This window comes from Rattus norvegicus, chromosome 4 (genome assembly GCF_021556685.1).
Source record: "Rattus norvegicus strain SHRSP/BbbUtx chromosome 4, alternate assembly SHRSP_T2T, whole genome shotgun sequence".
Taxonomy (NCBI): Eukaryota; Metazoa; Chordata; class Mammalia; order Rodentia; family Muridae; genus Rattus; species Rattus norvegicus.
The window spans coordinates 131795855-131811512 of record NC_141537.1 but is presented as its reverse complement, the minus strand read 5'-3'; the positions used below and the strand labels follow the sequence as shown (position 1 = coordinate 131811512).

The 15658-nt window shown below is 42.7% G+C and overlaps 1 protein-coding gene across 30 annotated transcripts in view; it reads right to left on the bottom strand.

Moving 5' to 3' along the window:
- Positions 1–15658, bottom strand: part of Mitf (melanocyte inducing transcription factor) — a 213232-nt gene that overhangs the window by 18912 nt on the left and 178662 nt on the right. For 17 of the 30 annotated variants that reach the window (NM_001398550.2, XM_087656057.1, XM_087656071.1 and 14 more), the window contains 4 exon segments: positions 3295–3351; positions 5365–5482; positions 12933–13028; positions 14882–14965. In NM_001398550.2, coding sequence (NP_001385479.1) covers positions 3295–3351; positions 5365–5482; positions 12933–13028; positions 14882–14965 — 355 coding nt within the window. 30 annotated transcript variants of the gene reach the window in all.

Genomic DNA, 15658 nt, shown 5'->3' with positions numbered 1-15658 from the left:
GAGAAACTTGAAGCAATCCCACTAAAATCAGGGACTAGACAAGGCTGCCCACTCTCTCCCTACTTATTCAATATAGTTCTTGAAGTTCTAGCCAGAGCAATCAGACAACAAAAGGAGATCAAAGGGATACAGATCAGAAAAGAAGAGGTCAAAATATCACTATTTGCAGATGACATGATAGTATATTTAAGTGATCCCAAAAGTTCCACCAGAGAACTACTAAAGCTGATAAACAACTTCAGCAAAGTGGCTGGGTATAAAATTAACTCAAATAAATCAGTTGCCTTCCTCTATACAAATAGAAACAAGCCGAGAAAGAAATTAGGGAAACGACACCCTTCATAATAGACCCAAATAATATAAAGTACCTCGGTGTGACTTTAACCAAGCAAGTAAAAGATCTGTACAATAAGAACTTCAAGACACTGAGGAAAGAAATTGAAGAAGACCTCAGAAGATGGAAAGATCTCCCATGCTCATGGATTGGCAGGATTAATATAGTAAAAATGGCCATTTTACCAAAAGCAATCTACAGATTCAATGCAATCCCCATCAAAATACCAATCCAATTCTTCAAAGAGTTAGACAGAACAATTTGCAAATTCATCTGGAATAACAAAAAACCCAGGATAGCTAAAGCTATCCTCAACAATAAAAGGACTTCAGGGGGAATCACTATCCCTGAACTCAAGCAGTATTACAGAGCAATAGTGATAAAAACTGCATGGTATTGGTACAGAGACAGACAGATAGACCAATGGAATAGAATTGAAGACCCAGAAATGAACCCACACACCTATGGTCACTTGATTTTTGACAAAGGAGCCAAAACCATCCAATGGAAAAAAGATAGCATTTTCAGCAAATGGTGCTGGTTCAACTGGAGGGCAACATGTAGAAGAATGCAGATCGATCCATGCTTATCACCCTGTACAAAGCTTAAGTCCAAGTGGATCAAGGACCTCCACATCAAACCAGACACACTCAAACTAATAGAAGAAAAACTAGGGAAGCATCTGGAACACATGGGCACTGGAAAAAATTTCCTGAACAAAACACCAATGGCTTATGCTCTAAGATCAAGAATCGACAAATGGGATCTCATAAAACTGCAAAGCTTCTGTAAGGCAAAGGACACTGTGGTTAGGACAAAACGGCAACCAACAGATTGGGAAAATATCTTTACCAATCCTACAACAGATAGAGGCCTTATATCCAAAATATACAAAGAACTCAAGAAGTTAGACCGCAGGGAGACAAATAACCCTATTAAAAAATGGGGTTCAGAGCTAAACAAAGAACTCACAGCTGAGGAATGCCGAATGGCTGAGAAACACCTAAAGAAATGTTCAATATCTTTAGTCATAAGGGAAATGCAAATCAAAACAACCCTGAGATTTCACCTCACACCAGTGCGATTGGCTAAGATCAAAAACTCAGGTGACAGCAGATGCTGGCGAGGATGTGGAGAAAGAGGAACACTCCTCCATTGTTGGTGGGATTGCAGACTGGTAAAACCATTCTGGAAATCAGTCTGGAGGTTCCTCAGAAAATTGGACATTGAACTGCCTGAGGATCCAGCTATACCTCTCTTGGGCATATACCCAAAAGATGCCTCAACATATAAAAGAGACACGTGCTCCACTATGTTCATCGCAGCCTTATTTATAATAGCCAGAAACTGGAAAGAACCCAGATGCCCTTCAACAGAGGAATGGATACAGAAAATGTGGTACATCTACACAATGGAATATTACTCAGCTATCAAAAACAACGAGTTTATGAAATTCGTAGGCAAATGGTTGGAACTGGAAAATATCATCCTGAGTGAGCTAACCCAATCACAGAAAGACATACATGGTATGCACTCATTGATAAGTGGCTATTAGCCCAAATGCTTGAATTACCCTAGATCCCTAGAACAAACGAAACTCAAGACGGATGATCAAAATGTGAATGCTTCACTCCTTCTTTAAGTGAGGAAAAAGAATACCCTTGGCAGGGAAGTGAGAGGCAAAGATTAAAACAGAGACTTAAGGAACACCCATTCAGAGCCTGCCCCACATGTGGCCCATACATATACAGCCACCCAATTAGACAAGATGGATGAAGCAAAGAAGTGCAGACCGACAGGAGCCGGATGTAGATCGCTCATGAGAGACACAGCCAGAATACAGCAAATATAGAGGCGAATGCCAGCAGCAAACCACTGAACTGAGAATAGGTCCCCTATTGAAGGAATCAGAGAAAGAACTGGAAGAGCTTGAAGGGGCTCGAGACCCCAAAAGTACAACAATGCCAAGCAACCAGAGCTTCCAGGGACTAAGCCACTACCTAAAGACTATACATGGACTGACCCTGGACTCTGACCCTATAGGTAGCAATGAATATCCTAGTAAGAGCACCAGTGGAAGGGGAAGCCCTGGGTCCTGCTAAGACTGAACCCCCAGTGAACTAGTCTATGGGGGGAGGGCAGCAATGGGGGGAGGGTCGGGAGGGGAACACCCATAAGGAAGGGGAGGGGGGAGGGGGATGTTTGCCCGGAAACCGGGAAAGGGAATAACACTCGAAATGTATATAAGAAATACTCAAGTTAATAAATAAAAAAAAAAAAAGAAAAAAAAAACATTCTAATGTTTTAGAGTGACAGACAAACATCATAAATTTGGAGGGCTACTTCACCCACGATAACTTTCTCAGTGTTTTTCTCCTTTTCTTTTGTTTTCTTTTTATAACCTTGAAATCTCATTGGAAAAGGTGATTTCCAAATCCCCTTTTGCTAATAAGCTCCAAGGAGTACTGCTTATAATTGGGTAGTTGGGGATCAAGACTCCTCTGTCCTGTCTCTCTGCCTCTGTCTCTCTGTCTCTCTGCCTCTGCTTCTCTGTCTGTCTCTCTCTGTCTCTGTCTGTCTCTGTCTCTCTCTCTCAAACACACACACATACACACACACACACACCTACTACCACAAACAAAAGTAGTTCTTCAAAAATAGGAAACTTTGTCTCTGTCCTCTCTCTGTACACATACGAACACATATGTATGTATACTCTCTCCTTTCTCGGTATCTCTGTGCACATATATGTACAGAGCGAATATATATATATGTAAATATATGTATGTATGTTCTTGGAAATGTATATACATACAAATATATATATATATATATATATTTGCACCTTTAAAAACTAAGGAAATTGACTTTCCTGTGTAATTACTGCAATCACCCTGTTGCTGCATGAAGAACACTGACTGTAATGTCTAATGCCATGGATATAAATTAAGGAAACTTACTCAAGTTGTGATTGTCCTTTTTCTGCCTCTCTTTAGCCAATGCTCTTGCTTCAGACTCTGTGGGGAAAATACACGCTGTGCACGTGAATGAAGTCATTAGAAACTGGAACTTTGAGGGACATAACAACGTAAATTACAAAGCATTGCTTCTGAACATTTGAAACTTAGCTTGCTGCAGGCTAATGAAAACACTACTTTTCAAAGTACACCTTCTCTAGGCTTCTGCGTCTAATGCGACATGCGTCAAACCTCTGCAAAGCTTATCTTCTACAAACCAGATGACAAGCACAGTGCTAAATCCACATGCTAGTATGGAAAAGAATAAAATAAATAGAAACTATTTGATGTCATATCATTTTAAAGATTTACTTATTTTAATTTTGTGTGCTGTGTGTCCATACACCATGTGTGTGCAATGCCCAAGGAGGCCAGAAGAGGGCATCAGATCCCTGAGTTAGAGATGGTGGAGCGCCACCATGTGGGTGTTCTTAAGCACTGAAGCCTCTCTCCAGCCCTCTATTTTCAGGACAAATAACTTTCCAGTGTTTTATGCCTCTGTGATGCAGTGACATGGAAACTTGAATCTGTTCTCACGGCCTCTGACTAACTCATGAGAATGATTTTGTTGTTGTTTTGTTTTTCGGAATGTGGAGGCAGGTTCTGTCAGACTCTACAAGAGCAGGATCATGTCCTTTCAGGAGTCACTGTAAGTTCACTGCTTCTCTAGCTATGGAAATATAAGTCATGAAGGGTCCAGATACACTTGCTGGCAATTCCATTTGAAAAGTTGTATTATATTTTAGTGTCAAGAGATTTTTGTCATGTGAGGAACAAATAAAAGCATTAAACAAGTTGTGGTATTTATTATTTATCGATTTTGAGATTTGTTGTACCATGTTAGTTTCCTTTCTAAAAAAATATATGGTATATTTATATATATCATAAATGTAAACACCAATGTCACACTGCATTGAAATAGTAAAAAAGAGGCTTCACACAGAATGTAAACTAATAAATATAACTAAGATTACATCATTTAATGGCCTTACAGTCTCCTTGGTCTATGTAAGGCCATATTGTGATGTTCATAACACAGTAAAATCACATTGCCCAGAATGTACCCTGCTATCACAAAACTCCTAACCCTATGTGCATGTGTGTATGTGTATGCAGACAGACAGAATTAAATTCAGAACCTTCCAAATTCAGATGGTTGATGCAAACCATTCTCTCACTCCGTTTCTCAGATACGATAAGAGGGTTTTGGTTTTACTATCCGCTGATCCTTAGTGGTTTCTATGGGTTTGCTCTTGATAGTTTTTGCTTACTTTTTAAGCCCCAATTAGTACTTTCTGGAAAAACTGTTTTTCCCATGTTGAAATTTTCTGAAATAGTTTTGTAGTAATGCTTTTGGATAGGACAGCAATCTTTACAACAAATCCATACCCCACATTCCCGCCCTGCCCCCAATTCTGCAAGAGGCGAGAACTAAATAATAAGAAGGGATTTGGGGCAAGGACCATAAAATTCACCATGGTAGAATGCCAGTTCTAATACAGTTTCTGTCATGTTTTATTGGTCAAACGCCTTCCCTAAAGCATCAAACAAAGTGGCAAAATAGGTAATTTCACACTTGCCACAAGAGCAAACATTCTGATGGCTCCATTTTATGATTTATTTCCCCCTCTATAATAAATCTCTTGCACATGATACAGTAAAAAGAGGAGAAGGCATCGAATGATGTAAGAAATAAATTCTTACTTGATCCCTAATGTGGACTCAAATGGAAAATTCAAAACAGGGTCCCCTGCCACACCAGGGGTGTGGCAAGCAGGAGATCCAGCGGGTAGGGAGGGCTGCCTATAATTCCCAACCCAGAGCGCATGGGCAAGGAGCTGGCAAGTTAACGTCTTAATGCTGCATATTAAATTATGCCAGAGTCTTGGGAGCCACCGATGCTGGAAGCACATCCACCAGCTGCACAGGAAACATTGCTGTTGCCTTGGTAATGCTGCCCAGTGGGGACGAGAACAGAGTATCCTAGTAAGAAGCATAGTGCTAGGTACGTACCTGTGAGCTCTCTTTTTATGTTGGGAAGGTTGGCTGGACAAGAGTTGCTGATGGTAAGGCCTGGGGGTGGCAGGCCCTGGTTGCTGTATAGGTCGATCAAGTTTCCAGAGACAGGTAACTAGACACAGACAAGAAAAGCAATGAGTCGTTGACCGACTGCAGTTTGCCCAAAGAAACTCATACGCTAGTCCAAGCTTTATGGAAACGACACTCTTTGCTATAAAGAACCGTGTCCGTACAACAGCAAAATGTGAGCATTCACACAGGATTATATGATCTGTTTATACAGGGAGTGAAAGGGGTGGCCCGCACACTTCTGTCTGGTGGGCGCGTTCCAAGTATGTAGGCAAGGTGTTACCTGCTGTCAAAAGTGGGAGGTGTCCCACGGATGCCAGCTACTCCTGTGAAATAGGAGCCCACGAGTGGCTTTCAGAGGACATTTCTCTCCCTCCTGCCTTCTCTCCTTACTTTTCTCTCTTTCTTTCATAAAGAAAAGCAAGGGCAAATACTTCCCTTTGTAAAGCAGTGACCTTATGGCAAAAGAAAAAGCTGGTTTCCTTGAGCTTGAAATTATTCAAAGAGCCACAAGAGGGAGCTCAAAGACTTTAATAAAAATGTACAGCGGTAAAGAGAGGCTGAAAGAAATGTTTAGCCTTGCTAGCTTAAGCACTTAGAGTGGTGCTGTGTCCTCAGCGCCTGCTTTAAAGTAGCAAATTCATTTTCATTTTTTCTTGACAATGATGTCCCAGGCGGACAGCTGGAGACATAGTCACAAGTTCCTCCTCTTCTGCCCTGGAACGCTCTCTCCACATTAGCTTCACACCCTCCATGCCAGACCCTCATCACTTCCAGAAGATTTCAAGTAACTCCTTAATAGCTCATCGCAACGCTTTGCAGATTAGCCTCTCATATGCTATCATGTGTCAGACACGCCCTTCCTTTCAGAAAACATCTGAGTAACATGGAGTGACCCAGAGGTACACAGGGAGGTGGTATTCAATATACAGGATACGCTAGCTTTACTTGCAAACCTTGGACCAGAAGGGTTTGAGGGTTTTTTGTGGGGGTTTTTGTTTGTTTGTGTTTTGTTTTTACTTCTTTATTATTTTGTAATGTTTATACAAATATTTACCTTGGGGCTAATACCTAGATGCAAACATGAAATTTATTTATGTTTCATTCACATCTTATACATACATATAGCCAAAAGAGAACTTTATATAATATTTAGCTCACCGGCTTTTGGACTGTAGTCTATCTCATGCAATTAGGTATCAAATTCTACTTAAGGCACGAGGTGGACACTAAACACTTTTTGGATTTTGGGGGTTAGCTAAATGGCTGAGCGGGTAAGACATCTGCCAAGACTGCCAACCTGAGTTCAGTTCCTGGGTCCCCTGTATTGACATCTGACTTCCACACATGCACTGTAACACACTTGCATCTAAACAAACACACACACACACACACACACACACACACACACACACAATGTAGATAGGTAGGTAGATAAATGACAGATAGATAGATAGATAGATAGATAGATAGATAGATAGATAGATAGATAGATAGAGGGTTGTAGAACTGTATGGGTTTTTTTTTTAATTTTAGGTTTTAGATGCGGGAAATGGGAAACAGCTCAGTGGATAAACTACTTGTTGTTCAAGCATAAAGACTTGATTTGGATTCCCAACACTCACATAAAATTCGGGCACACGCCCTTTATACCTCAGTGCTGAAGAGGTTGTTGGACAGAGAATCCCTGAAGCTTACCAGCAGCCAGCCAGTCTAGCCCAACTGGCAAGGTCAGAGTTTGGTGAGAGACTCAGTCTCAAAAAGAAGTTGGTGGGAAACTCCTGGTGTTGGTCTCTGGCCTCGGTGTAGGCATGAGCTAAAGCCCTGGCTAAAGAGACGGGGCTGGAGAGCGCTGTACGCAATGGAAGCTGCTTTCTAATAGGTGTGTTAGTGAGATTGTGGGGACAGGTGGGACAGGCAGGTGGGCAGTTCTCAGGGAAATGAGCACTTATAGAAACTGCATAAACATAATAGACACACGTACACTCACACACACACACACACACACACACACACACACACACACACACACAGCACACATGCCAATGAATATGCACTGTGCTAATTTAAAATGTCCTTGGGCCACGTTTCAATGTCTCCCAGCTAAGGCTCTGATAAACCCTGCCTGATTATTAGCAGTCATTGCTCTGAGAGCTTCTATTGAGAAACAGGTCACCTCAGGGTGAACCTTGCTCTCTGTGTGTTTTGTTCTTGTTCAACTGAAGGGGACGAGAGAGAGAGAGAGAGAGAGAGAGAGAGAGAGAGAGAGAGGGGGGGGGGGGGGCGGGCAGGCATTAGCACGTTTACATAGAGCACTAGAAGGTGCCAGAAAGACAAAACTTGCAAAAGCTACTAGGAGCTGAAGTCTAAACACAGTTTCCCAGTTCAGATCTTTAGCTTTGGGGACTTATGCCTGAACATTAATAAACCAAGAATACAAGTTAAAACTTGCAAACAGTGAGCTATGAGATTAATCCAGTGGCTCTAGAAATAGAAACTGTGAGGGACTTATGTCCTCATATGCAAACTGGATGTGAACGTGCACTTCTGTAATGATATTCATGTGTTAGGGACAAATGAGAGACACATGTAGGTACAACTAGTTAAAAAACAGGCGTTGTGGCACATACCTGCCACCCAGACTGTAAGAAAACAAGCAGGAGGATCAGGAGTTCAAGACCAGCAGGGGGACTACATGAGACTATCTCGAACATCCCAAATCAAAACCAGTCATTGAAGAATGTATGTTAAAGAAAAGGGAGAGGAGAGAGAGAAGAGAAGGGGGAGAGGGAGAGAGGGAAGAGAAAGGAGGGGAGAAGAAAATGGGGGATGGAGGGAAGGGAAAGGAAAGGAGGAGGGGAAAAAAGAACACAATTTTGTGGTTCTCTTTCTGGGTTAGAAAAGAATCCCCTTCTATAGTTAAGTCATAATGGGGCTAGATCACACCCTGGATGAAGAGAGGAAGAGACACATGTTGACCTGTCTGATCTACATCTTGGCTAGACTTTCTATGCAAAGCATTTATACCTCTGGGCAGGATTTCACTTCCATACACAGGGGCAGTGTGGACCCAGAGAGCCACAGTCTGGTCAGCTCAGGTAAGACAAGGTGAGGGTGCTGCTGCCTTTGCCCCAGCCATAGTCTGAACTGAGCACACTGGTGCCTCTCACCACCAAAATGAACATTTTCCCAAGTGAGTGATCATTGTAAAATGTTTTTCTTTCTGGACGGGCCCTTCCTCCATTTGAATATCAATTGCACAGTTAACACAAGTAACAGGGACTTTTATTCTTTGTTTGGGAGAGTACAAGAGGGCCCTTGTGCCCTTGGAACAGTTACCTCTAGACCTCAATTCCCTTAAGATAGCTTCCTTCCTACGTTCTTTCCACTTTTCAAGAAGTAGTTTACTTGAAACAAAGGATTTCAAAGAGTCAAATAAGCAGGGGAAAAAAATACCTAAACCAAATTTAACAGTCAAGTTCAACTTTAGTGTAGGGGTGGGGAATGATTAAAATGGAATGGGTTGCAGTTGGTCAGTTGTTCAACTTAAGACAACTGAACCCCAAGATGATCGACACCCAGTGGTGGTCAGAGCTTTGTCAGGAGCCTATTGGGGCCAGGCTACTTCTTATGAGTAAGAGTTTCAAGTTCTCCCATCAAGTCAATTGCAGTTGATACAACACTTTACAGACAAGGAAACTGAGGCAGAGAAATCAAATGCCTCACTCAACAGTGCATGCATAAGGGCTGGGGTTATAGCTCAGTGTAGGACCACTTGTCTAGCAGGTATGAGGTCTGGAGTTCTACACTCAGCATGGCAAAAACAAAATAAAACTACAAACACCTACATGTAGAGTGAGCTTCCAACCTCTACATAATGCTGTCTTGTTATCAGCAGAATTAGGTCAAGACAAGAAGCCTGTGAAGTGACAGTTTGCTTGATCCAGCCTGAGACATGCAAGAAAAAGAGTTCACCATTTCCTGTGGAAGATTGCCTGTGGGAATCCCCTTGATACGGCCACACTGCTATTCAACTGCCCGGTTCTACGAACGGGGTAGTATGGTTATCCCTTCCAGGTTGTGAGCTCAAGATTAGAAAGCTTCCCTTTACAGCTCCATTATCTTGCCCAGGATGCATCTACTGTGGACCTCAGAATAGATCCCGGGGCCTCATACATCCTAGGCAAATGTTCTACCACTGAGCTAAGACCCCAGTCCCCCAGATAGATGTAGACAGATGCTGTCAAGCTTGGGGGAAAGTTTCTCAGGGCTGGTCAGCTAATGCAGAACTAGACTTCCGTGCACAGTGTGCATTCTATTCCTTAGAAGAGCTGGCAAGCACAGTTCAGCTGGGAGTGAGCTGGGACCATGGTGCTAATGTGCAAATCACTGCGAGGGACACCATGGCTATATAGCAAAGGTTTCTGACAGAGAGTGTGGCATATTGTTGAGCCTTAATGACTACCAGCTGAAGAAGCCCAGGCTAGTAAAGGTATTTGATCTTGCAATGAACAAATTACAAGGAATAATTAAGACAGTAAGGTTGAATGCAGCTTCTATTTTCAAAGCTAAATGCTATTTACTCTTTGTTAGGTAGGAAGATAAACGAGTTAGAAATAATTAGCAGCCCTTTTTCCTTTTCAGACGTGGAAACACAGGACTTTCCGATAGCATGCAAGTGTGCAGAGTAAGAGTACACTTTGGATTTGAACCCGGGAATGGTTCTAAGTCCTAATCACTATGTCTCACTGCTTCCTTCAAGAGCTGGGTATCTGATATTGTGTATGAATTTGAACAATATGCAAGAGGAAGTTGGTGGCCAGAGTATTGGTTTGGGTCTAGTAACTTTAAAGTTCCCCATCACCACAAAATTTAAAATCAATGATAAAATGAATTAGATCATTTCACAGTACCTTTGAGTGTGCCCGGGTATGCATTTATCAACCTACTTCCTCAGCAAAATCTCTTTTTGAGATGACCACACCCCACTGCTAGCTCACACCTCAAATAAGCCTGTGCCTTTGGGTCTATTTTTAAATCCCCTAGTGGAATTTCACGCAGTGCCTTATTCATGTTTATCCCAGGATTCTGGCTACTGACAAAGTATAAAAGCATGAAAGCTGAGGGATCCACATGAGCCAAAGCACATAGGGGGAGTTTGGCATGGGCACTTTAATAAGACCCACAGATCACTTGGTTCTTCAAAAGAAAAAAAAATCACAGTGCGGGGCTGGAGAGATGGTAGGGGAGATAAAACCCTGCCACACAAGCATGAATATCTGAGTTCCCAACACCCACATGAAAAGCCGTGCGTGAGTAGCAATCTCAGGCTGAGATCCCAGCAGTTGTTCAGAGAGGTTGAGAGAAAAGATCTCCAAGGTAAGCTGGCTAGCAAATCCAAGCAATCAATGAGCTCGAGGCTTAGTGAGAACCTTTGCCTCAGCAAATAAAGTCATGAGAAACTGAGGGAGTTGCCCAACAGCAGCCTCTGGTCTCCAAGTTCTCACACCAGCCACCTGCTGGTATACCGGGACACACACACACACACACACACACACACACACACACACACACACACACACACGTAACTACAAACTGCGTTTAGCTATGCTGAAAAGAGACGCTGGCTCTTTAAGGGGAAGCCTTGAGATTTTGGGGGACACGATAAAAAAATCAGTACATATTTTTTTTTTTTTTGGTTCTTTTTTTCGGAGCTGGGGACCGAACCCAGGGCCTTGTGCTTCCTAGGTAAGCGCTCTACCACTGAGCTAAATCCCCAGCCCCAGTACATACTTTTAAAAAAGGAATTAACTGGACTTTCGTGTTGCTAAGTAAAGAGGGGCTGTCTTGGTCCTAGCTCAGAGCATTCACTACAAGAAGTTAGTATTTTTTTTTTTTTTTTTTGGAAAAAATGTTTACTCTGTTCAAAGAATCACACAATGCAGATGTTACCGCTTTTGAGCACAGTCTCTGTTACATGTATTTGGATACTCTTTGAAATGGTGCTTTTCTCCTTGAAGATGAAACTCCGTACTCTCTCAGTAACTACTCCCTGTCTCCTTTCTCCTTAACACAGGTTAGTCTTGGACAGTAGTTACTGAAGATGATAACTTACAGCCCTTATGAAAAACTGAGCAGACCATGGTCTGCGTGCACAGTGCTCACTGCCCAGCCCATCGGTATCTCAGGCAGCAGTGGGTCCATTGCAACTCAGGCAGTGACCGGAAGCAACTTCGCATGGGACTTTAAAAACCTCTTTGGTAAGACAGGAATTTAAATATGAATATAATGCTTGAAATAGAATAAACAATATGAACAAAACTGCAAGTGATACAGGAAAAGGGGCCTGTACAGCACTGTAAGCAACTAGGGATTCAGGAGGACTGGTTTATGAACTCCAGCTGGGGTATGCTGCTCTGCTGGGGGAGGAGAGCCTCCGCACCTCCCTACCATCCGAGAATATAGAGCCCACCTACAAGACACATTCATGCTTCTTAGGTCAAACAGACACATCTGTGAGGAGCGCCATTCACAGTGACTCACTTGGCTAAAAATCTCGATTGTTTTATCAGAAGTGGAACCTTTTTATCAGAAGTGAAAATGTTTAACAAAATTAAAAATGTTTATCAAAAGTTGTATTACTTTATCGAAAGTGACCTGGGGAGATAGCTCAATGGGTTATAGTGCTTGCTACTACAGGCATAAAGCCTGAGTGAGTCCAATCCCCTGCCCTAGCCCCAGCCACAGCCCCCAAGTAAAAGCCCAGCCGTGTTGGTAGAAATCAGTGATCCTGGTGCTGAGGGAGAAGCATCAAGCAGATCCTAGGAGCTGTGGGCCAAAGAACATCTCTGGACAATGGCTACCCTGTTAGTCCAGGGTGATAACGTACTGGTACATTATCCAAGGTAAATTTCTAAGGCAGACAGCATCTGAACAAGGACATTCATCCAAGGTGGACATCTGCTTTCCACATACATTGGCACAGTTTTGCATATACACCTGTGTACAAATACACTGCACACGTGCACACACACACACACACACACACAGAGAGAGAGAGAAAGAGAGAGAGAGAGAGAGAGAGAGAGAGAGAGAGAGAGAGGGAGAGGGAGAGACAGAGACAGAGACAGAGACAGAGACAGGGGAGCGCCTGGGGATATGGATCAGTGGCAGATTATTCGCATTGCACGTGTGAGGCCCTAGGTTCAATTCCCAGCATTGAAGTAGAAAAATACAAAACAAAAAAGCAAGGTGAGGTTACACTCCTGCACACAGAGCTTAATCACAGTGTTCCTGATAAACTTGAGCAAGCTTATTAATTTCTGATGTCAAAATTACTTACTTCTTTCCCATTTGATTACTAATAAATTTCTCCAAGAAACCTTGTAAATAAACTGAGCTTTGCAGGTGGGAGTAGGGGTCAGGAAGAAGGGAATGAACAGAGAATGACCTCAAGATTTTCTCAGAAAACAAAACAAAAAGGGCATCGGTACCGTATTTGCCATTTGCAAGGCCGGATCCATCAAGCCCAAAATTTCTTCATTATAACTTGATTCCAGGCTGATGATGTCATCAATTACATCATCCATCTGTAGATAAAAAGAGCCACAATGAGAAACAGGTGCAAGGCCACCCCCAAAAGGACTTTCTTGGCCCTTTCTTACCTAAAGCAGCAGAATCTAAGAAGTAATTATTTTCTCCCCAAGTAAAAATCAAGGTATTACTGAAACCCACTAATAGGAGTGGGTGATAGAAATTCACTTAACAGCTAGCATTCCAGCCAGTAGTAAGTAGGCGTCAAGAACTCAGCTGGGGGATTTCCTCCTGGTACACTGGAGGCAAGGGTACTAGCAGGGTAGCCACTGTTCAGGTGTAGCGATAAAAAGCAGCATAAAGCCACACCAGGAGCAGAGCTGGGCTGTGATTCTGTTGAGCCTTTTCACTGGAAAGATGAGCCAGGAAACCCCACTTGCACAAAAGCCACCACTTCGCTTTTCCTTTCCTACAGCCTTCTAGAAGGAAACACAGCCGGCTCACGGCCCTTGCATTCCACGGGGTCCCCTGACCTCTGGAGTCACTTGTAGGGAAAACACCTCTTTGTACAGCTGCCAGTGAGCTGGGCACTCCCCAGGGAACACAGCGGGACGAGGTTATCATTATGGCTGTGGAGCTGATGTTCCCACTAGATCAATTTTATTGCTGAAGTACCAAAACACCAGCGAGCATCATAAACAACGGTGATTACACACGCATTGCAGCAGTGGCAGCGTCTGGAAACATTTCCTTGTAAACACCGTGAGCCGATGTGTCTATACCTGGGTCTGAGGAGTGCTGCGTGGATACACAGTGAACTCTAAGAATGCCCAGGGCACCCTTGAGTTCATGTGCGCCTCCCATTAAAGAGGTGAGGCTCCAGCACTGTGAGGATTGTGTTCAAATCTAGTTTCACCCTCTTCCTGGATAAAGGGCAAAGCCTCCAGTCTTCAGAAATCTCAGTCTGCCAATCTATGGAATGGAGACAATAATGTGTATTGCCTCACTGGGGAAGGATGAGACTTCAGGAGAAACTTTCCAAGTTGCTCAGAGGATTGGAATGTAGTAAACGCCTAATCTAAAGAATGAGTAACAAGTGATTTCTCTGAAGAGTAACTGGCAGTCAGCTCTGACTAGAACTAGTATACTTCACGTTAGTTTCCATTCCTAGGCCTGCCAACTCTATTTATTTGGCTTTTTGACTGAGTTGATGGATAGGATATAGGCTGGGAACATATAGACCACTTTTCTTTATAAATTTTGACTTTAGTTTTACAAGAGCAAAATTACTGTCCTTAATGTATCATCAAAATATTATACATTTTAGCACATATATAAAAGCAAAAAACCTATTTTGTTTTTTATATTATATTTTATCATGCACATCTGATTAAGTACATAAATGCACAAATAAACGGTGCCATTTATTCACTGAGTAATATTTAATTAATGATCTTCAGACACCGGGGAAGTGCTTGTGTGCTATTATTAACTTCCTGAAACTTCATAATATGAGAGCAGAGGCTCCATTTATAAAACAATGCAGGGACTGACACAGCTGGCTTCTAAAGTAAGTATTAGAGGGCTGGTACACTGCCACCCAACACGTGTGGTGATCATCGTGCGTCTTCCATGACAATCTATGTATATTTCCCTCTCCTGTGACTGTGAGAAACTTAAGGGGCAGGCACATTTCATCTTCTTCATTGTTACCTAGTCATTCATGAGTTACTATGAAGAAAATGGCCCTGTTCATAGATCTTTCTATCAAAACAAACAAACAAACAAACAAACAAATCAATGGGAGGAATGGAAGCCCTCAGGTCATCAGGAGCTTTGATCATTCACAAATATAGATTCTCACTCATGATCAAGTGTTACATCCTCGGCCTGCCGGGTCATTCAGTACCTGCATGCACGAAGCTCGAGAGTGCGTGTTCATACCTGGGCACTCACTCTCTGCCCTGCTCTGCTCCTCAAACTTATAAAACGCCTGCAGAAACAGAAGCAGAGACAGTCCATGACTTGGATTTGCAAACGCCTTTCAACAGCACATTCACAGGATGTTAGTGACATAGCAAGGCAATGGATGGAGCTCTCAAACACTTGTAGATGGGAACCACGGAACACGATAATGCTGGGGTCTTGGGTGAAGGCTTATGGCAGATACCGGTGGATAAGAAGTGCTCTGCCTGGGCAGAGGGGAAAAGACTTAGTCCCTCAGTGACTGAAATAGCCCAAAAGTTGTATGACAGTCACTTGTGAACTCACATTAACACTTCCATACATAGTAGGCCTCTACTAAAATGAGGCTCGCATTCTCATAATTTGGAAATAACAGGCACTGAATCACAGCAGTGCCCCCCCAACCCCCGCCAATTTTATGCTCCAAATTTTGATATAAAAATTAGCTTGAGGTTTGGAGTCTTGTCTCTAATCTAGCCTGTACTGAAGCAGACTCACTGAGCAGCCGATCATTATGAGACTGACCAGATATGGTAATAAGTCCCGATATTCCTTTAAAATACCAATTCCAGTCCACCCATACACGGTCCATGGTTTTTTCTTTCTCCAACTCCATGAAACATAAAAATAATATCCCCAACATTCACAGCAAGCAGAGCCTCTAAGCCTCCTGCCGCACACCTTTTCTATTTTTGCTTTTTCCCTTTCCACCTTCCCCTTC